The following is a 21,981-nucleotide window of genomic DNA, read 5'->3' as shown; positions in this document are numbered from 1 at the left end:
GCCAAGTCTCTCAATCAAGGAACAGGCACAACTGGCACACCACCCTCAGGTGTGCAAGGATTCTCCAGGCCATGGCTGCCACCTGCTCTTCTAGCAAGAGCTGTTCATACAGAGACTCCCAGATTGTGTATCGTGTCCATCTGGAGCAGTGCCATCCCATCCAGCACTAATGGTGTAAAAACCTTATGATTAGGCGGACCAAATACCCAAGTAAACCATTCCATCTTACTTGGGTTAAGTTAAACCCATTGCACCCCAACCAGACCTTTACGGCCTCCAGTCCCCGAGACAGGACATCCACAGCATTGCTCAGGCAGCCAGAGGTGGCTATATAAAGCTGGGTATCATCAGCATATTGATATCTCACCCCAAACTATTGATCACCTATGTTAAATAGGAGAGAATTGAGTCCTATCCCATATTAGCTTCAGCCATGGATGAAACTTACCCCACTCTAGATATTATATTATATTCATATTTACAGGGTTTGTAAGCTGCCCAGAGTCATCTCTGCACAAGAAGGGGGACACCTACATTTAATAAAATATTGTCAGTGATGCATTTTTCTTACTAGCTTTTATGAAAGTTGACTATATGTTATATATCATATAATATATATTATGATATATATCATACTCTCAGAAAAATGCAGCTATAAAAATTTGGAATTTTCCATTAACTTAATTTAGCTATGGCTTTTGAAGATGCAAGATAGGAAGAGTAGCGATAGTCCTTGCCTAATGATAATTGGGAACAGCAACTCCATCACTAAATGATGTGGTAGTTAAGCAAGACATCACATGACTGTGATGAGCTCACAATCTCACTTCTGCAGTCTTTTAAGTCAGGGATGACAAACTCACAATGTCACATGACATGTCACGACGTATCGTAACTTTTTCCCCATTGCCGGAGCTGGGCTGGGTGTGGTTTCAGCATGATGCATCTGGCCTCTGGGCCGGCAGTTTGACACCCCTGCTTTAAGTGAATCACTCACAGTCATTACACGAGACATCACATGACTGCAACTTATGATTTTATTGTCCGCTTCTCCACTGCTTATTGGAAGCTGGCTATGAAACATGCAAATGGTGATCTTGTTGCTAGGTTGCTGCAATAATTCTCAAGTTGCAAAGTACCTAAGCCTTGATCTTTTGACTATGGGGATGCTTTGAAAGTTATAGGTGTGAGGACTGATTGTAAAGTTACTTTTTCAGTGCCATCTTAACTTTGAATGGTTGCTAAAAAGAACAGTTATTAAGTGAGGTCTACCTGTGTTGACACTTCTGAACTTTAGTGTTGGAGAAGACTTCCTGAGAAATCCTGGACAGTCAAGAAAGAAAACAAATGGATCATTGAACAAATCAACATATAGTTTTCATGCAAATGACCAGGCTGAAATTATCCTACTTCAGACTCTTTATGTGAAAATCTCTCTTTCTGGAAAAGCCTCTAATGGTGGGACAAGTGAAAGAGATCAGGATGACCAGCAGCAAGGTAGATAGACTCGGTTAAGTGACCATGAGTGCACAGTTGGGAAAATTTGAAGAACAAGTTAATGACATGATCATTGAGAAAGACTGTGTGGTTGCTAAGAGTTAGCAACAACTTGATGACACATTATCACATTGTGTAGCAATGAGGTTGCTGGTAATCTGAAAAACCATTCACAAGACAGACATCTTCTGTGACTATTCAAACCCAATTTTATTTGGGTGGCAGCAATCATATTCTATGCTGTTATGATGCATTTAATCAAGCTAAAATGTTTGACTTAGGTAAAATAGCTCAGGACCGTACAAACTGCAACCACGTATCACGGTTTATGAAATGTGATAGAGTTCAGGTTTCCTCTAAGCCAGTGTAACTTCCACATTAGATCAGAATGTAAAACCTCATAATCATTGATTCCATTTTTAGAGTTTGTCTTTCATAATAGACGTTGCAAATGATTTTCAGTGTTCGCATTGCATATAGTGTATAGGATTCCAACTGTGAGACTTCCTCATTTATCTACTGAATAAATTGTACAAAACTGCTTCAAAGAATTTGTTGAAGTATTTTTTCATTTTGATGCAAATAAAACCCTTGGAAGAAAATGAATTAATGCCATAAACACTACCATTTTTCTAACAGTGAATAATTTGTAAGAAAAGTGTATTTGAACTTAATTAAGAATATAGTAGAAATAATTCATACTATATAGCTGTCAACACCATAAAAGTAAAGATACTACTAAATATCTCATAGTTAATGAGGTGATTATAATTGAAAATATGTGGGGAAAGTGGTATTAAAATTGTTCAGCTTTAGAATATTTTTGCCTTATTAAATAGCAGATTAGATATGAATTTTATTCTAGAAGTAATAGTTTTAATAATTATATTTTGGATTTTAAAAAAGAAGCGCAATTTGGAAGTTTGTGGTTTCTTTCTCTGTTATTTTTGTGATGTAAAAACCCCATTTTTTCCATCTGGATTTTGAAAAATACTGATTTTTTTGGCATAAGAATTTTTTCCACATTACCCAATTTACTTTGAGAGGTTTCCCTTTGTTTATTTTCTCCCCTAGGAACTTCTGCTGCTGTTTTAGAGTTTATTAACAAACTGAATTTTGTCTTATGAAGCCAAAAAACGGATGTCTGCCATTGACAAAGTTTTCATTCATGGAAGACAATTGGCTTGCTTGTTCAACATTTCTCCTGTATAAAATCTCTTACAGAATATTTAAGGACAGTTTTCCAAACTTTCACGGCAGGGCTATTTCAGTGAGATAATGCAAAAACATTAATGAATAAGCTTTTTATTTGTTAGAAAACTCAAAAATAACCACAAGACCCTCTGGATTTTCCAGAGGTGAGAATGCATTCTTTTTTCTAAGATTATGGCCAGTGTTTTTCACAAACTCCTATACATATATTAATTACCACAAACATTTTAGACCTACTGGCAAGAACAGGGGACGTTACTTATTCTAAGTAGTACCCATATCAAAGCTTCTGTTCTATAGCTTCTTGTCTTCGGGCAGGGTTGAAGGTTATACACAGCAAAACCTTTCTTATTGTATGCATATTTGCCAAAAGATTAGGAACAGATTTATTGTGAAACCTTTCAGAACTAGGCAGCAAAAATTTTCATCTAGTTTTTTTTTCCATATCGCAGCTTTTGTATCATTTTTCCAGCATTTTTTTACCCAGTATTTTAATATCTAAAAAGGCATGTTTATTAAGAAAGTACTTTTTTTGAATTAAAAATTATCAATGGACAATTGTCTTAGGTGATATTTAAAACAGGCAGATGGTGAGTAAGATGTAGCTTCTTCAAATGAGCTTCTGTGTATGATTATTATAGTATGGTCCCCAAAACATTCTGTGTTTATCTTAGCCATGTTTTCAAAACCAGTGGTTTAAAATAATCAGTGTTTAATATTACTCTAGTGTCCAAGATACAAAAATGCAATTAACGTCTGTATAAAATAGCCATATCTTATTACACATTCATGCTTTAGTGCAATCTATAAAGTAATACAGTAAATAAATGCATGCAATGAAAATAACCAAATCAAATCAAAATGGTTCCTCAAAATCACTCTATGTTTCAAGATATCTTCACTAATGAAAAAGAGAAATAAACCAAAAAAGTGGAAAACAAGATGTATTTTCAGTTTTGCTATACAAAAACATTTTTGTGCAAAAAGAAGAAAATTACGTCAAGTGTCTGAAAGATTGTGTACATAATCCATTCCAAATCTGAAAAGCTGTAATTTATACAATTTTACAGTGGTTTCAAATGATTCAGATAGATTATATCTGAATAAATTTCAATAACACAAAGGCCATATTTTCTAGTAAAATTAATTCTAATTCACATTATTTGATATAATACAAAAATTATAGGCAATTTCTAGAAAATTATTGTGTACATCTAATGGAATGTAGAATTTTAGGGATAATACTAGAAAAGCTACTGATTTAATTGAAATAATAAATATTACTGGGAAAATTGATTGTCGCTTTATTATAAAATAAGAACTGAAATATTTAATTAAAGGGTTGCATAGCAACAAAAGGATACAAAGTTCTATTGCAACTACAGATATAAAATTAAGAAATATATTTTTCATTCATTAATGCATGTAGTTTCACGAAGGTTTTTTTTTTAAAAAATGTCTTCCTGGCTTTATTCTGCTATTAACACATTCCTTAATACAAAATTATTCATTTTGAGTTTTATACATGGTTGTAGATTTATCATTAGAGACTGTTTTTTGAAAATAATTTATCTAACAAGGGCAAATAGGAATGACTAGATTCACAGATTGTATGTCCAAAATTCATAAACCAGTGACTATAAGTTGCTGAGAAAAAAAAACCCTCTAAAAACACATTAGCATGGACTAAGCATAGTGGAATAAATGTGTGATATTGCATATCCTTTTAATTTAGAAAAAAAAATCCAAATCAGATGAAAGTCCTATAAGTATCAGAGCATGGGATACAAATAATATGTCATTGGCCCGATTTAGCTGTCATCCCTAAGTCATGATTTCATTAATCACGATCTGCTGAAAAAGGTCCAATTTTCTGGACTCACAACCCAATATTAAAAACATGATTTACACAATATAGTGCCAGGATTCAAATGCAACATACAGGTTGTCCTTGGGTTACTACAGCAATGGGGACCAAAATTGCCATTATTAAGTGAGGTGGTCATAAAGCACGATGTCATGTGGCTGCATCACTTAGTGACAGTCCCAGTTGCCATAGTTAAGTGAGGGTCATGTGGGTCACTAAGTGAGAGCTTCACATGACCGCAACTTCTGACTTCCTGCTGGCTTCCCCACTGACTTTGCTTGCGGGGAAGGTGGCAGGGAATATTGAAAATTTCACTCATGTGATTGGATGGGTGTTGCAATGGCCAGAACTCCAAGGATTCATTGTAAGTCCCCTTTGAATGGTTATTGAATGAGTGGTTGTAACGCAAGGACTATTTGAAAGCCCAACCAGACAAACCACATTATGATTTAGTACATTTAAGCTAGTCAGTGGCAGCTTTTCAACACTGCTAGTTTAATTTGCTAAACAAGCTACAGTGATCTAAATCACACACAATGCTAAGCCTTGGCATTTAGAAACCTCAACGTCTAAGCCAAAAATAACAAACCCATTATGGTTTATCACAATGTGAACTCTGCCAATGGCTTAGTTCAGACGACACACCAAGTAAGTATGTGAAGTATTTTTGAACTTTAGCTTGTGATTTGTAAATCCTAGCTTATGCCTTAATATTTTGTGTGAAGCCAGGCAACTGTGGCTTAGTCAAGAAACATTTCACAAATCTAGTTTAGCGTACTGTATGAATTCAGCAGTGCTTGGTTGTAGTCTGGCTCGACATTTCTCCATCTCAGCAAGTTTTAAGATGTGTCGATAGCAGCTGAGGTTGAGAAACATGTTCTGGCTTAATGGAATACGCATTTGGATATAGTGTGAGACCAATAGTGAAATTTTCATCCAACAGAAGTATAATTAATTTTCCTAACATTTCATCACCATGTGTTCCAAATAGTCAGACTGCTGAGACAGAAAACATTTCACTTAAAAAAACCATGATTAAATATGTTTCTTAAAAAACATAGAAATACTTTTGCCCTTTACCATTTGTAAAATAAATTTGCAGCCAGTGTTGAGTGTTAGTACATTTTTAAAAATTTGAATGGCACTTCCTGTTAAGAACTTCACAGAAGATACTTATTGCAAACACCTCTTTATACAGCTGGAAAAAAATATCTCCAATAAAATATTTGAATATAAATCTCTAAAACCCTCTAGTTCGTATTATAAAAAGATTCATTTACAAATGCCTCCCTTATTTATTACATCTCTGCTGAAATCACAGTTTCATTATGCCCATGAATGCTAGAATCTAAAGATGGTTGTTTGGAGTCAATTTTGTAGGGTTTTTGAGTTTTGTTTCCAAAAACGGTTATACTAATCCCACTTGGATGATTTGGCACTGACATATGAGACAGCAAGGGAATATTGGCATCCTGATTGGATCCTGAAGAAGGCAAGCTGGTCACATGGCCGGTGCTAGTTGATCCACTTGCACTGCTTGGTGAACGACTCTTGGGTGGAGGACAGTGCTGAATGACCCTTGGTGGACCTGCAGGTTGATAGTGGGCAGCTGGAAAAGCAGCATATCCAGGAGGTATCGGATATCCATTAATAGGAATATATCGCTGGTTTTGTGGTATTGGTGGGCCAAGAAATCCAGTTATTTGGCCCTGTGGGATACTTTGTGCTGGAAATATGTAGTTAGGGTACCTGGGATTGCTTAGGTTGCTAACTGGGCTTGCGCTGAGAGATGTAGTTTGAGTGGTAGCATTTCCACCAGAAGGAGTAGTAGAGCTAGTATGACTTGATATCCCTTCCCAAGAGCGCAGTCTAGCATGGATATCTTTGAATTTTGGTCTCCTAGACGGCAGCTCATGCCAGCATTCTGACATCAGGCTGTACATTCTGGGAGGGCAGTCTTCAGAGCATGGCAAAAGCTGTCGTTTCCTGACCATCTCAATGACTTCCTGGTTACTAAATCCATAATAGGGCTGAAGACCAAAACTAAAAATCTCCCACAAGACAACACCAAAGGACCAGATGTCTGAATCGGAAGAGAATTTTCCATACAAAATTGCCTCTGGTGGCATCCAACGAATGGGCAGGAGGGATTTATTTTGAACTCTGTAATAGTCGGCTGAATAGATCTCTCTTGACAGTCCCAAATCAGAAATCTTCACGTGGAGCTGTTCTCCAATTAAAATATTGCGAGCAGCCAGATCCTTGTGGACAAAAAAGTGACTTGACAAGTATTCCATTCCTGCTGCAATCTGGACAGCTATGTGCAGAAAATCAGCATGGTCCAAACTGGATTTTACCGTGCCATCCTCATCACTGCTACATCCAACATCTGAATGTGGAGATCGCATAATAAGAAATTCATGGAGGTCTCCTTGGTTCATATATTCAAAAAGCATGCAGACTGGTTGCTCCTGTGTCACAATCCCAAGAAGGCAGACAATGTTTGGGTGATGTAATTCTGCCATCAGTGAGGCTTCTTGCTGGAATTCTGCCCACTGCTGTGGATTATTACAGTCCTTAAGGGTCTTTATTGCAACCAGCTGAGCATGGTCCATTCCTGGCAAATAAAGATGTCCCTTATAGATTTTTCCAAAAGCACATTCGCCCAACTCTTCCATAAATCGGACGGCAGAAAGGGGCAGCTCTTTGGCTTTGCTCTGTTAGAAAGAAGAAAATACAAGGAAGACAGTTTTTGGATCAGATGGTTGGCCCTTGAATGGTCTTAGAACTGATAGTGCTGGGAGACATTGGAAAAGTAAACCATGATGTTTGTCATGAAAACTTCACCATCTATTACATAAGCCTATCAAAGGAAGAAAAGCATTATAACTGGGGCAGGCATATTTTTCTTAGCTGTGGGGAATGTGCAATTGTTCATCAGTAGCTTGGATTTCCAATTTGTGTGGGTATATGCCAAACTCAAATACATCTAATATCCTGGGACAACACCTTGTCCCTAGCCATACATAACCCATTTCCAAATACACATTATCTCCTTATCTTAACAGGAAAGAAGTTGGACTAGGGGGCTTCTGTTCAAGATGTGCTTTGTAGCTTTTTTTTCTTTCTACAGAATAGGACAGAAAAAAAGGACAGACTGGGATGACTGGAACTAATAATAGGACAGAATATTGAACAGTCACTGGAAGCACTTCCCCCTCTTTTCCCCTTACCTTACAGGTAGTCTTTGACTTATAACCATTCATTTAATGACCATTCAAAGTTCTTATGGTGCTGAAAAAAGTGATTTATGACTGGTTCTTGCACATATGACTACCGCCGAGTCTCTGCAGTCACATGATGAAAATTTGGGTGGAAGGCAACCGGCATATATTTATGAGGGTTGCAGTGTTCCAGCATTTGTGACCTTCCCAGGGGCCTTCTGAGAAGTAAAGTCAATGGAGCAAGCCAGATTTGCTTAATGACCATGGTAATTGGCTTAAGGACTGCAGTGATTAGTTTTAACAACTGTTGCAAAAAAGGTCATAAAATCAGGCACAACTCACATAATGACCACATCACTTAGCAATGGAAGTTTGGTCCCAATTTTGGTCATAAAACGAAGACTATCTTTAGTTATCACAAAGTTGCTGGGGAGGTGGAAGTCCCAGCCTTTTCAACAAAATTATAGCAGAGTTGCTGGGAAGAAGGGGGAAAATGGCAAGGCTTCATTCTTCTGAGTGACCCTACTTGAAGTCATTGACTTTCTTTTGTGGAAATAAATATTTTGCGGCAGAGCCACCAGGAATGCAGAGCTAAATGCTCACATCCCTTAGAAATGTAACTGATCCTTCATTCTTATCTCATTTATAAATCACTATAAGTAAGTAAAGTAAGTAAGTAAGTAAGTAAGTATAATTGAAAGTGGGACACATAAAATAAACTGTAATTTTTCTGATCATTTTATGTATTTTAGACAAATACTGTGTGAATTAATATATTGTATAGCATTTGAACAAGCAGTTATCTGACTGCAGGATGGCGGGAAATTAGATGTATTATTGCAAAGCAGATGGTTTATATTATACAAATCCTTTAGGCTAAAACTTGTTTAGGTCTGGCATATTGTAAATTATATTTTAGTAATGAAAGTGAAATGACCTCTGTCTGACCTCAAGCAGGGCTGTCTGTTTTAACCAACTTGGGGGAAAACTGAAAGAAAATGAAGTCATAAAATTTGGCAGAAGGGTGTTCATTTGGAGTTAAGCAGTTATAAATCTGCTTAGCTTTTGTTTGACAGGTATTTGTCACTTGGTGGTGTACAAGATGCATAGAAGTGTAAAAAACAGAGGAGACATTGTGCCAAAGAAAACCAAGTACAAAGGGAGTTTATCACACTCTGTCTTTATCAGTCACTTCTATTACATTAATGACAACAATTGATTCAATTTAGGATACCGAGGAGGATAATTAAGGGGAAAAATACTAAAAGTGTAGGAAGTACCTGAAATTAGGGATTACTCGCTAATGTGCCAGCATAACAATAGAACTATGTGTGTCTTACTCAAGGAAGCTGTTAGGGTTCAAATGGGCTTACTACCAGGGGAAATCAGACAAATCTAAAGTAGAGCTATCAGCCCAGGGCTGCAAAACTCCACTAAATGCTAGCAGAATTGCTTTCTGTAATTTCTTTGCTGCCCCCAGGTTTTGCAGACCAGATGGGACAGCCCTACCTAATGTTTTTGTATTCAAAATTTGGGGACTTTATTTTTCTTTGCTCAGTCATGATCTCTCAAAATGCAGTATTGTTTTATTTCTAAGAAACTTTTGACATCCTATCCAGAGATAAGATAGTAATAAGAGTGATTTCCATAAAATGGTGAAATAGAGCCAGGTAGGAGGCATCATTAGGAAAAGCAGAGCCCCCAAAGAGCTAAGGTTCTTTGAGCATAAAACAAAGGTTTCTCATTTTTGTGCATCAGATTTGTTTCACAGTACCTTTGGCTTATATGAATTAAGCATAGACATCTCTACGTTCTGTCCTCTGACGTGCTTAGGCTGTCTTTGCACGGGTGGAGAAGATGATTTTTGGTTATTCCGGCAAATACAGATGAAGAAAAACAGTAAGGCAATAGCCAGAGGAATTGTAACACTGGGCACCAATATATAAAGGATTTCCATTTTACTCTTTTCCTTGGAGTCCTTTGGATCTAAATTCAGAGGAAAGAAAGGAGGGGAGGGGAGAAGGGGAAAACCAGAAGGATTAAAAAAATTACAATTTATTATAAACAGTGAATTTTTGTATGTAAAAATGTATGAAAACGTATCACACATTTTAATGCTGATTTTGTTTCCTGAGTGAGCAGCAATAGCAGAAAAAACAGCAGAGGTTCTCTTGGTTGTGACCTTTGTGTTATTAAATTTGACCTCATTTAGATCAATCAATCCAGGGCTATCTACAGGTAAGTCATAGATTCAACTGGGAAATCTTAGCTTATTCAGCAACAACCCTCCTTGAAGCAATAAACTTCAAGGAGCACCTTTAACATTACTAACAAGCACTGTACCTATTGTTGCATTTTATGCACCTCTGAAAGATCTGACACATGCCATTGTTGTGTGTTTCCACAGTAAAAAATTACTAAGTATAAAGTGAGATAAGCTAGACAAAACAATACCTATTTTCACTATCTGGGGTGTATTTGTTCTGCAATTATCCATATAAGATGTGACAAAAACAAGAATCTTTGGGCATTACATAACAACATTTTTCTACTAATTTTTGTCTAAAGGCCCATGATAGTATTGCGACACAAAGGCATCTTGCTAGATAGAGGAGGAAAAATCAGATTTCTCCGCAGAGTGTGGGTTTATGTAAGTAACATTACAAAAATGTTCAACCACAATGTCAATGGTGCAATACACAAATGGCTGTCTATCTGGAAAGCCCTTCCCTGAAGAGTGAATTTTGCCAATTTTTTAAAATATTACGGTATTATTATACTGAAAATTTGCCAACAAATTTCTTGGCCGAACCAAGATTCTCAGGTCTTTCAATAGATACTGTTATTTTAAGGACCTGAAGGCTCTGTATTACATGATAGATCAGACACGTGTCAAACACAAGGCCCGGGGGCCAGATCCGGCCTGCGAAGTGGTTTCATGTGGCTCGCGAAGCCATCCTGGAAACAGTGAGGGAACGGTCCCCGCTGCCTTGGCCCTGGCCCAGAGACCCTCCTTCTGCCAGAGACCCTCAGATCTGTCCCACTCCTGCCCAGGCCCCCATAGGCATCCTTGATGCAAACGATGTAGAGCTGGCCACGTCCACCCAGTAGGCCATACGCACTCTAGCCATGCCCACCCTGGCCATACCCACCCGACCCCCTGAGGGCAACCGCAATGCTGATGAAATTGAGTTTGACACCCCTGTGATAGATCTTCAGGCAGAATTTCATTTCTAAAAATCAAGTGCAACTTAATCTTCCATTCCCCTCCCCTTAATTGTATTCTTACATATGGAGCTGCTACCCCAAACCAGCATTTTGGTCTTTTATTTACCCCCTCCCCCTCATCATCAATTCTCAAATTCATAAGAATCATTTTATTATGTTTCCTTCCTATATCACTTTCGTTATATTTGCATGTATTTTATGTATTTTTCTTATTTCTTGCCATTTCAATTTTTATTTATGAAATTTATTTATTTGTATACTGCTTTAATGTTTTTATCAGTATTTCAAGGTGGTGAACATATCCAATATGCCTTCTTCCTCATATTTTTCTCACAACAGTAACCTTGTGAGGTGGGCTAGGATGAAACTGACTGGCTCAAAGTCACCCAAGCTGGCTTTCATGGCTAAGGGGGACTAAAACTCACAGTCTCCTGTTTTCTAGCCTGGTAAGGGTGGCAAACTCACGACATCACATGATGTGTTGCGACGTATTGTGACTTTTTTCCCCACTGCCGGCAATGGGGCGAGTGCGGTTTCGCTATGATGCATCTGGCCCGTGGACTGGCAGTTTGACACCCCTGCATTAGACCAAATTCAGTTTCCCAGTTACATTGCTTTCCCTGCCTAAAATTGTTTACAAAGAGCTACTCAGACTTCAGGTAGATGCATTCTGAATGCATTAAGGATGTCTATGGAGATTCTCAGTTATCCAGGTCACCGTTATCCCAAAGATGCTTTTTCACGAGGCAACTGGACTTTCTTGTTTTTCTTTGAAGATGTTTTTCTTCTCATCCAAGAGCTGAAGAAGCTTCTTGGATGAGAAGCAAATCATCTTCAAAGAAAAACAAGAAAGTCCAGTTGCCTCGTGAAAAAGCATCTTTGGGATGCATTAGGGATATTTTTAGATACTGAAGCATATTATTTTTAAAGTCTTTATGGTTAAAAAATGGTCTCCAAAACTGGTCCCAGTTTCCACACACTAAGTAAGCAGTGGGGTTTTCCACATGGACAAACTTGCATATACACAAGCTTATTGTATTAGGAACAAAAATGAACCCCCCTTTTTTAAATTTTTGAATACATATAATTTGGATGAAAACACATTTCAGAATTTGAAGACTGGAAATATATAAAGAGACTTTTTCCATCCCTCTCCATCCTGGGAAGATTGACTGTTTCTGAAGATAGATAAACCTATTCTGTTTTTAAAACAGAAGAACTGTGCATTTATTTAATCCATTTCTTAACAATAAAGTCAATGGTCTTCTTCACTGTTGATCTTGCAAAAAGTTAACCCTCTGGGGACTCCTGTTCCTTCTAGATTGCTAACAGCTGATCCGTTTCAATATGCAGCACTTTCTTCAGGCAGCCATAACAAATGCTTTAGAGATTTCATACAACAATCTGAGCATTTGAGTAGTTCAGGCCCTGCTAAAAGCAGTGAGTGGGAGTCTGAGCACTAACATAAGATATTTTGATGTGCAAAGTCAGAAAAACAGGAAAAGAAGATATGAAATCCCAAGAGATCTCAGGAAATGTGAGCTTCCAAGACAAGAAACCACATGTCAGTGTGATGAAAGACACAAGCAAAGAAGAATCTCACAATTGCTGGATGCATCATTACCAATAAGAATAAGTCAGATATGTGAATTTTTGGCAGTAAAATTCGCATTTTACCTTTTCAGTTTTTTTTAATTGGGCATATTGGAATACGTAAGACAAGGTCTATGCCAAAGGCAAGGAAAGATGTCCCAAACCCTTTCCTTATAAAATAAGAATCTTGATGTTTTAGCAGTGTTTTACTTGCAAGCTTTAATTACTTCTCTTTAATTACTTCTCTTCCTGGTTGGTTGAATCACATTTTTCTAACCTGGCTTAAGTTGTTCTACAAATTAGATTTTATAGCCTACGATTTCATGATCTGCAAGGAAAAAAAACACCTAGTTTCTTAGATCTGTCAAAGCTATTATGAGTTTGCAAAATTATTGATAGGGCAAGATGGCAGTAAAGACTTTATGTCTATGTTGCCATCTAGTGGTCATTTTTAGAAACTGAAGGTTGTTATTGGAACCCAAGTCAGGCTTCACTTGGGGTTTGTAAACTGTGGCTAAGCACTTATCACAATATATGACTCTATACAATTCTGGCTTATTCAAGAAGCGATTGTTCCAGAAAAAGGTATATTACTTCAATGAGTAATCCCATCCCCCTGTTTTTTAAAAAAAGGCCTGGCCTGTAACTTGGCTCAATGGAAATATTTAACTTATGCCATTTTTTTTAAATCATCAAATACTCTTCTTCTGAACTAATTAGACAGCTTTTCTGACTCCCTAAAAACATTTTACACTGTTGCTTCTATAGAACTACCAGAAAGCACTTGGGAAATATTGCTGTCATTTTTCCAAAAATCTTGCTGGCATTTTTCTAACCACTTAAGAGATTCTCAATACCATTTCAGACAAAATAATGGTTATTTAGAATCATGTTTCACACAATAGTCATTTGTTCAAATAAGCATGCTGAGCCAAAGAATTTTGTTTTGGGGAAAAAGTTTTAGATCTGCACATGCTCCAGATCTGGATTTCGGACCCCTGCTGGTTTTCAGAATTTTTCTTCCTGCTGGCCTTTTACCCTCCTGCCAAGTGAGGCCGTTAGAAAACACATCCTTTAAATGGCAAGTAGCCCCCCAAACAGAAGACCACCAAGAGGCTCCATTTGGTCCATAAACAGGGGCTGTATCTAAACTCTACAGCTGCACTTTCATTCCAAATTAAAATTGTCGGGGTAAGTCAGCTTCTATAAACATGCGATGAATGTGCCACATAGTTTGGCTCTTGAACTGCAGCGGACTGCAAAACACAACAAACAAATCTCATTCCGTTTAAAAAAAAAAAGAGTTCGTTATATTTACCACAGAGAGGGATGTCACAAAGTTCTGACTTGAGATTTTCGTCTAAGGTGAAGCACCAAGGTGCCTCTTTCTGATTGCCCGGGTTTCGGCAGTAGGAATGGCCTCCATTCAGCTCTGGGTACCTGAGAGCAGTGAACGTGTGGGTGTGTGGATACTGGGAGTTCCACGGCTGGCACTGTCGCCCAGATTTGGTTACACTGATGGTCCCCCGATAGTCCACTCCTGTGCTGTTGAAACATTTGTGATCTGTAACAGAAAGGTCACTTTTCTGTGATGCATTAAAAGAACACTATGCACACATGTGTATGGAAATTCCCAATTATCCAACTCATGGTTGTCTCAAAGGTGTTTTTCCCCCCCTTTCAAAAAGCAACTGGACTTTCTTGGTTTTTTTCCCTTGAAAACGTTTCACTTCTCATCCAAGAAGCTTCTTCAGTTCTAATTGACTGTTGGGGAATGGAAACTGCATCTATGCATATAAATGACAAACAGTACAATATTACATGTTCTTTCTGGATGTGTGGTGTAGTTGGTTCACATGGTGTAGTAAGATGTAGTAAGATGGAGGGTTTGTTGTCACTGTGTGTTGGGGGGTGGGAGCACAAAGGGAGGCTCAGCTAATCTCAATGTATACATAGTTGTACTCTGACAATAAAGATCATTCATTCATTTATGACCTGAAAATTAATTCAGTCTTACATACAGAGATGTAACGATGCTCTTTTTAAAAATTACACACTTCTTTAAAAATAGTTTTAAGAAATATGCAAAAGAACTCAAAATCTTGAAACCCATGCCTTACCTTGGCAGGAGAAATTATGAGACTTAATCTGCTTGATGAAAGATATTGACTGAAATAGTCAGGCCTTGATTCTTAACAACTGTGCCCTTGATCCTTTTGAGTTTTAGAGGTATCCTGCATACAAAGCAATGTAACTGCCACTTACTTTTATTGATTGGATCTGCCATAGGGATGCCAATGCGGATACAGTTGATAGCCTCAGGGCTATCAGGCTGGGGAAGATCTTCACAATTCGGCAGCTTCAACCGCATCAAAATCATAGGATTCGATCTTGCAAATATGTATTCAGTTTGGCAAAGCACATTTTCCAGAATTTCACACTCATCCCGGCACAGATCTCGCGGTTTTGCAATGGAAGAAGTCTCATCACAATATGGGAATGCATAATGGCACAGAGATGGAATAGCAAACTGTGAACATTTATCCGATAAATGACTGGAAGTTCCAATCATTGTGAAGGCAGCTGCAGCATACAAATACCAAATCAGTTGAGATAGTAGCAAATATATAGTAGAACATATGCATTAACAACTAATTCCAAATAAAGACACGATAGGAAGTATGGTTTTTGTAGAAATAAGCACTTTTTAAAAGAAATACCCTTTTTCGCATTCAAAATACTCTGCTAAATGCAGTTTCTATCAGCATCTGCTATTCTTTCCATTGATTGGACTATGCTGTCTTGGTCAAAGAGTGATTAAGTATGAAGTAGGCTCCAATATTTATTATTTGCTGAATATGTGATCTTGCTTTTTAAAAAAACTAAGTTTATGCAATTGGAGATCGATAAGTAAATAAAATTAAGAATTAAATGTAATCGATTGTGTGTTCTAAAAACATGTTTGAAATCAGAATAAAATCATGACAAATGTTATTGTTTTTTAACATATTCACTAGAAAAACTAAGAATACAATTAAAATAATATGCAGGGCTGCTTTTTTACTATCTTTTAAAAGTTTCATTTTCATTACAGCTTTTCAGAATGAGTAATATATATTTTTTCTTTTAAATATAGAATATATTCCATTGAACATGTAAAATTAACATATAGTACACTGAGGATTTGAAATCCAGAATTGTAGATTATGACAAGCATGATGACTATCTAACAGAATAAGAGAAAGCAAAAAATTTACTTACCTGTAATTTGATTTTCTATTTCTCCTTGCATATGCAGAGATTCCATATAAATGGTTCGATTTCCAATAAATCTTGCACATGCAATTCCCCGGTATGGCTGACAAAATCCATCCTCTTCATATTCATCCCTAAAATCAAACAGACCTAATGTATAACATAGGATTATATTGTTAAATGGCCATTTTAGTGTGGTAGTTCAGGTGCTAACTAGGAGTGAGGAGTGAGTAAACTGGACCAGCCTTTCTCTCTCAGCCCTATGGTAGGAAGGAGATAATGGCAAAACACTTCTGAAAATGTTATCCTAAAAATTGCATGGATCTAGGTCCCCAGGAGTCAAGCTTGACTCAAAGGAACATAACAAAAAGAACATTATTATTTCTAAAATTGTTCACAAAAGTCAACAAATATTAAATGGAAAGCATTCCAAATTGCCAACTGTTAATATTTTCTCAGCTCCAAATCATTCAGAATTGCTGTAATAGTTGAAAATATCATAGTCTTAAAAACCTCATATATGGTTATGTAAAGTGACTGTAGTGAACCATGAACTTTATGACTTTTCCTTCACTGTAGCCATATTCCATTTTGTCCAACCAATCTTTTTTAGATATTCTACTAAATCAAGTTAAGTAATTCCATCTTCTCTCCCAATTTTCTCCAGTGTTTAGATAGCCATGACAGATAGCTGAGCCCAGCTAGAGTTGCAGTGGCAAAGTTGTAGGCAAGGTTTACAGCATTCCTACATAATATTACTCAGCTTTATTTGATCTTACCCAATGGTGTTTTGCAATGACAGAGAAGCTTTTACAGCTGGGTAGGACTTATGCAATGTAAATAAAAACTGATATTTAAAGCTGGAATGAGCTACAGTTGCTTTACGAGGACAGGTATCAGGACAAATCTTGGATTACTATATGCATTTAACTCCTTGGCTGATGTAGTGAATCTACAAAGGAGTCTTAAACATGGAACTTTGTATGCATATTCACTTGGCAATGATGAAAAGTTATGTTTCCCCGCTTTTTATACATTGAGTAGAGAGACCAGCACTAACGCAATCCAAAGCCTATTAATCAGTGCAGTGTCACTTTTATTATCCAGCAGTAGGAGTAATGATTTTCCTCCTGCCAATAAATTGGCGAGGGTGTCATTACAATCAGTACATGGACCAAAATGCTTTTGGTTTTTTCCAGTAATTGATCATGTTTGTTTTTATGTGGGCTAATACACTGACTAAGAAATAAAGTCCTGTTTATTTTTTTTTGTAATAAATCATTAAGATGCACACATTCTCATTTCTAGGTTATCTATTCAATGTTTTAAACTTTTGCTCTTGGAAATAACAATAATACTTTCTAACAATAATACCAAGACACTCCCACTAACACTGACAGGGCAAGCCACTAAAATATAAGTTGAGAACAAACCCCACTCCCTACTAGCACTGATGATGTTACCTAATTTGGTAATGAAACATCTGCAAGAAAACCACCAAGCTCAGAGGGCACCAGGGACCCCGCATAATACTACTCTATTTTAATCTTAATTCCTTAGCCTTGAAGAAATTATATGGAAAAAAAATTTATGGCATTGTATTATTGTATTAATTCAATAATATTACATGAATAGTAGTAATATTACTATTAAATACAACAGTACAATTGTGTTCTATTAATAGTAATTATGTAAGTATTAAACTTGCAGCTACAAACCGAATCCCCCAAGACAAGAAAGTCAGTTACCCTGAAATCTCATTAATAGCAATATCCCCAGCATTCTGATCCTCAAATCCTTCAAGACTGATTGGGCCAACTGATTCACACTCTTTCTTACTGCTTGGAACTATGTATCCAATTAAAAGAAAATACTGCTAGTAAGAAGCCACTAAGTTTTTCAAAATATTAATATATTATGTACCTTCCCACTTCTAGTATAGATGTCAGAGTGGTAGTTAATCTTAATTCGATCAAACGGTATCTTCTACTAAAGTTCCTCTTAATGCCATGAGTATAAAACAATGCTTATTTTTATACTCATGGCATTGGCAGGGGAAGAAAGTGATGTCACACGCACCCCAATGTTACTGTATAAATTATAAATTGGGGTAACGTCGTGACATACCTAACATAATTGTGGATTCTATTTGAAGGCTATGATTGTACTAACTAAGCTATTACTTAGCTTGGTTTTGGCTCAAAATGTTCTATGATCCTTACCCATTGATAGGTGCCCATTCCTAACCCCAATGATACCAAAATGACAAATTGTAGTGTGATGTCACAGCACAAACTCCAGCCTTTCATACTTGCCCTGTGACTTGGCATGCAGATATGTAAGGGGAAGAGTTTGCATCCCGATGTACATTTGGTACTTGCTCTTCCCATGGATGCCTGTGAACCTATCCATCTTCAGCAACTGAAAACTTCGGCAGCCCTTTACTTTACTTAAAATTAGAACTGATCTATATAGGCAGTCCTCGACTTACGACCACAATTGAGCCCACAATTTCTGTTGCTAAGTGAGAGATTTATTGAGTTTTGCCCCATTTTATGACCTTTTTGCCACAGATTTATTTTGTTAAATAAATCACTGCAGATGTCTTTGCTTGCAAGGAGGTCCCAAAAGGTGATCACATGGACCCGGCAACTATCATAAATATGAACCAGTTGTCAAGCAAATGAATTTTGATCATATGACCATGGGGATGCTGCAACATGTGAATTTTTTCCAGTGCCGTTGTGATTACAAACATTCACTAAATGAATGGTTGTAAGTCAAGGACTACCTGTATTACTTACATGCTATATTAAAGCTAACATAGACAATTCCATGTGAACAACCTGCAACAGATTAAAACACAGTTCTAATTTAGTGGTATATATGATATATTAACACAACTGACCACATTACAGTTCATTACAAGTAAATAACTGAGCACATTTATTCTAAGTTAGAATCTTTAAATGTTTAGTTCAGAATCCTAATATTTCTTACAGGGCTATTTCAGAATAAGGATTTGAGGACAGAGGTCTAATTATGCTGACAATTCACCACTGCAGGTCATTTTAGTGTGTCTATTATATCTGAAATTGGCATAAGAAAGAAAATACACTCTCTGCTATTGAAAATGAGGTAGACTGAATGACTGTGTGAACCAATTAAAAATGCATAGACTCTATAATTTGGCAATCAAAGTGTCTCATGTATAACCTCATTATCTTTGACAGGTTTAAAACCATATCATTCTTTACAGACAATTAAAAGCTTGCATAACAACTTCACTTCTGGATGCACCAACCAAGTTTATTGTATGCCTATAAAGTCTATGGCACTAGTTCTCAAAATGCAGAAGATGATGTTACATGTATATCAGATAACGTTTACAAAGGAAATGTTAACTGTCAGAATCTAAATGTAATGCTATGAACAATTCTGGAAAATATGTCCTGAGCTGGGGCCAAATCTATCTGAAAGTAATCTATTTACATTCTTAACTGCAATGCATTACCATATTTACTAAGGCTGTGCAACACTCCAGAAATAATTTTTATTTCACAGTTCAATTGCAGGCGAGTATATAACTTTTTGGAATCCTTCAAGAGAGATGAACTTGCCAGTGTCTGTCCTAGCACTTGTCTGCAACTCTTTAAAACAGTCACATCCTTTCACAGCATTCGCTAGCTGCTCACTGCGGGTCTACGACAACTCGCCATAGACAACTCGCTGCAGTTAGCTTGCCATGGCCAACAAGAGTTATACTAATATCAAGGAAATAGTGGAATAGAATCATTTTTAAAAAGGGTATCAAAGGAGAGACAAAATGAAATGTAAATGACAAACAATTTTTCTATTATTTTACATAATTAAATTGAATGGTTGAATTGTCCCACAGAGTTGTCCTGCGGAAAGATGGCCGTGGCAAGTTGACCATAGTGAATTGGCTACGGCAAGCTGTCCCATTCTGAACCACTGCTGTTGCCGCCGCCAGGTGATTCAAAGAAAAGATGCAGTTGTTTTAAAGAGCTGTAGACAAGGACTACCTATATACATGCTGGAAAGCCTTTAGTTTTATGGAACTGTTTCTAAAACATTGCCCAGCTGGATTAATTATTCCCTTTCAAGAAATCTAGTGCTGCGTGGAAGACAAGGGGGGAAAAACAGTTGGATCAACAGCAGCTGTGACTACTTATGAAACAGCATTGGTAATACTGCTTGGATCTTTCTTGGTAGCTTTCTTACATAATTTTTCAATCTGAAGCGCACCTCATATACTCACAGTTATGAAAAGGACAGGAAACTCCTAGAACTCACATTTTGTTTGACAGACATATTTTAGTTCTTCCTGGAGGATGGCAAAGCCATTCAAACGTAAGGTAAAGAAATATACACAACTTAAAGATCAGACAAATAAGATGCTCAACTATGGCTATTTTAGTGAACCATATTAAAAACTCCACCTTACACATCTGTGGTTGCTATATTTTCACTTGGAATTTGGCATCTGGTGCTGAAATGGATTTTCAGAGAATCTCAGCTTTTGTTAAAAACAAAAGAAAAGGATGCACAGAAAGCTGAAACCACCATATGGGTAAGAAAGTGAAGCTCGATACTTCAAGATAGCTGGCCCAGATAATATTGAAAGCTTGGGGAAGAAACAAGAGAGAGATATCTAAAACACAATGCTAAACTAGATACTTAACTGCAGTTACAAAGAACTTTATGGACAACAAAGCAAAAACTACGCAAATATACGTATTTATTGCATTTTGGGGCTTGCATAATTTACTAAAAATATAGAATCTGCTTCAGTTTATCACTTTAGATTTTTTTAAAAAAATAAAATAAAAAAAATAAAATAAAATTGTCCTTATCCTTTGTCCTTCCCACCTAGGCTGACCAGTTCATCATTTACTATCTAGGTTCTCCAATACTCCATTCTGGATGACGGCAATAAGAAATGATACCAGCTTTGAATATCAATTGGTTTTAGAGTGACAGCTTTTTACAATGCAGCTGGATTTAGTATTACTTATCTGGTAATACCGGATGCTCCCAGTCAGTTGTCAGCCCAGGAAATCCCAATTAAACTGAAACATGAGAGCTCAAAACTTCCTTTCTGGAACCAAGCAATGTTTTAGCCCTTAGGTTATTTTAAAACTCGACTAGATTCCTTTTAGTTGTCACTCTATACCTTTAAAAAATGAGTTTCAGTAACAACAATGAAGTGCAACAACTTTTTAGACAAGTTATAACTTTGTTGACCACCCAGATGGACAGCCTTTCATGGTTTTATTTTGCTTTTGTTGACATAAATAATATAGGTCTAACTTATCAGAGGTCATCTTTAGTAAAATATTCTTCTATTTTTACACATGCAACATCTAGATGTCTGATGTATTGGAGCAGGAAGAAGCTATTCTCTGGAGAAATGCTACATTTGTATATTCTCTGCAAGTAGGAGTTATTACCTTACTTTAAAACAATATGACCTTGCACATATTTTAACTTATGAGGTAGAAAACAGGATTACTTTTACTTTTCAAAACTCCACGGGGTGATTTTTAGAGCTTTGTACTAAATCCCAAAGTACCTGCTTAGATTCTATAAAATCCTTATTCAGATAGAAGTTCTTTACACCTTAGGTTTTAGCCTACTATTCTTCTTCTACTTTATGTTAATATTGCAGGTAAATTACAGTACTGTAGTAAATAGGTAAATCTTTCATAAATAATCTTTCTATTCATGGGCATTCCAGGTGATTAATAATGCAAATAAACTCATTTTGAATATTTCAATATAGAAAGTGTGCCAAAATTCTAACAAGCACTAATACATATGTACATATTTTTTTTGGTGCTTATTCCTTTGGTTGCAGTTTCAGCCTGTTTGCAGTATGCTTATCTAGATTGTACAATGAGCTAGAATGCATAATGCAATAAGGTCCTTGTTCTTCAACCAGCTCTCAAATGTGATTTTATTATGATATGCAGGTGTCCAAACTTGATTTTTAGTAGCAATGTTATCTAATGCAAAGTTTTTTACTCACCATTTCCCAATATTTTTGTTCATTATTATCATGAATATGTATATGGTTATAGG

General features: G+C 36.6%; 1 protein-coding gene across 1 annotated transcript in view; it reads right to left on the bottom strand.

Annotated features, from left to right (window-relative positions):
* Positions 1 to 3,475: 3,475 nt before the first annotated feature.
* Positions 3,476 to 21,981, bottom strand: part of ROR1 (receptor tyrosine kinase like orphan receptor 1) — a 186,606-nt gene continuing 168,100 nt past the window's right edge. The window contains exons 5-9 of the mRNA XM_081322646.1: positions 15,883 to 16,010; positions 14,887 to 15,204; positions 13,940 to 14,185; positions 9,575 to 9,786; positions 3,476 to 7,293 (exon numbers count right to left, since the gene is read on the bottom strand). Coding sequence (XP_081178772.1) covers positions 5,875 to 7,293; positions 9,575 to 9,786; positions 13,940 to 14,185; positions 14,887 to 15,204; positions 15,883 to 16,010 — 2,323 coding nt within the window. The 3' untranslated portion in view covers positions 3,476 to 5,874. The remainder of the gene's footprint in view (positions 7,294 to 9,574; positions 9,787 to 13,939; positions 14,186 to 14,886; positions 15,205 to 15,882; positions 16,011 to 21,981) is intronic.

Source organism: Vipera berus, assembly GCF_964194415.1.
Source record: "Vipera berus genome assembly, chromosome: 3".
Lineage (NCBI taxonomy): Eukaryota > Metazoa > Chordata > Lepidosauria > Squamata > Viperidae > Vipera > Vipera berus.
This window is presented reverse-complemented; position numbering and strand designations above follow the sequence as displayed.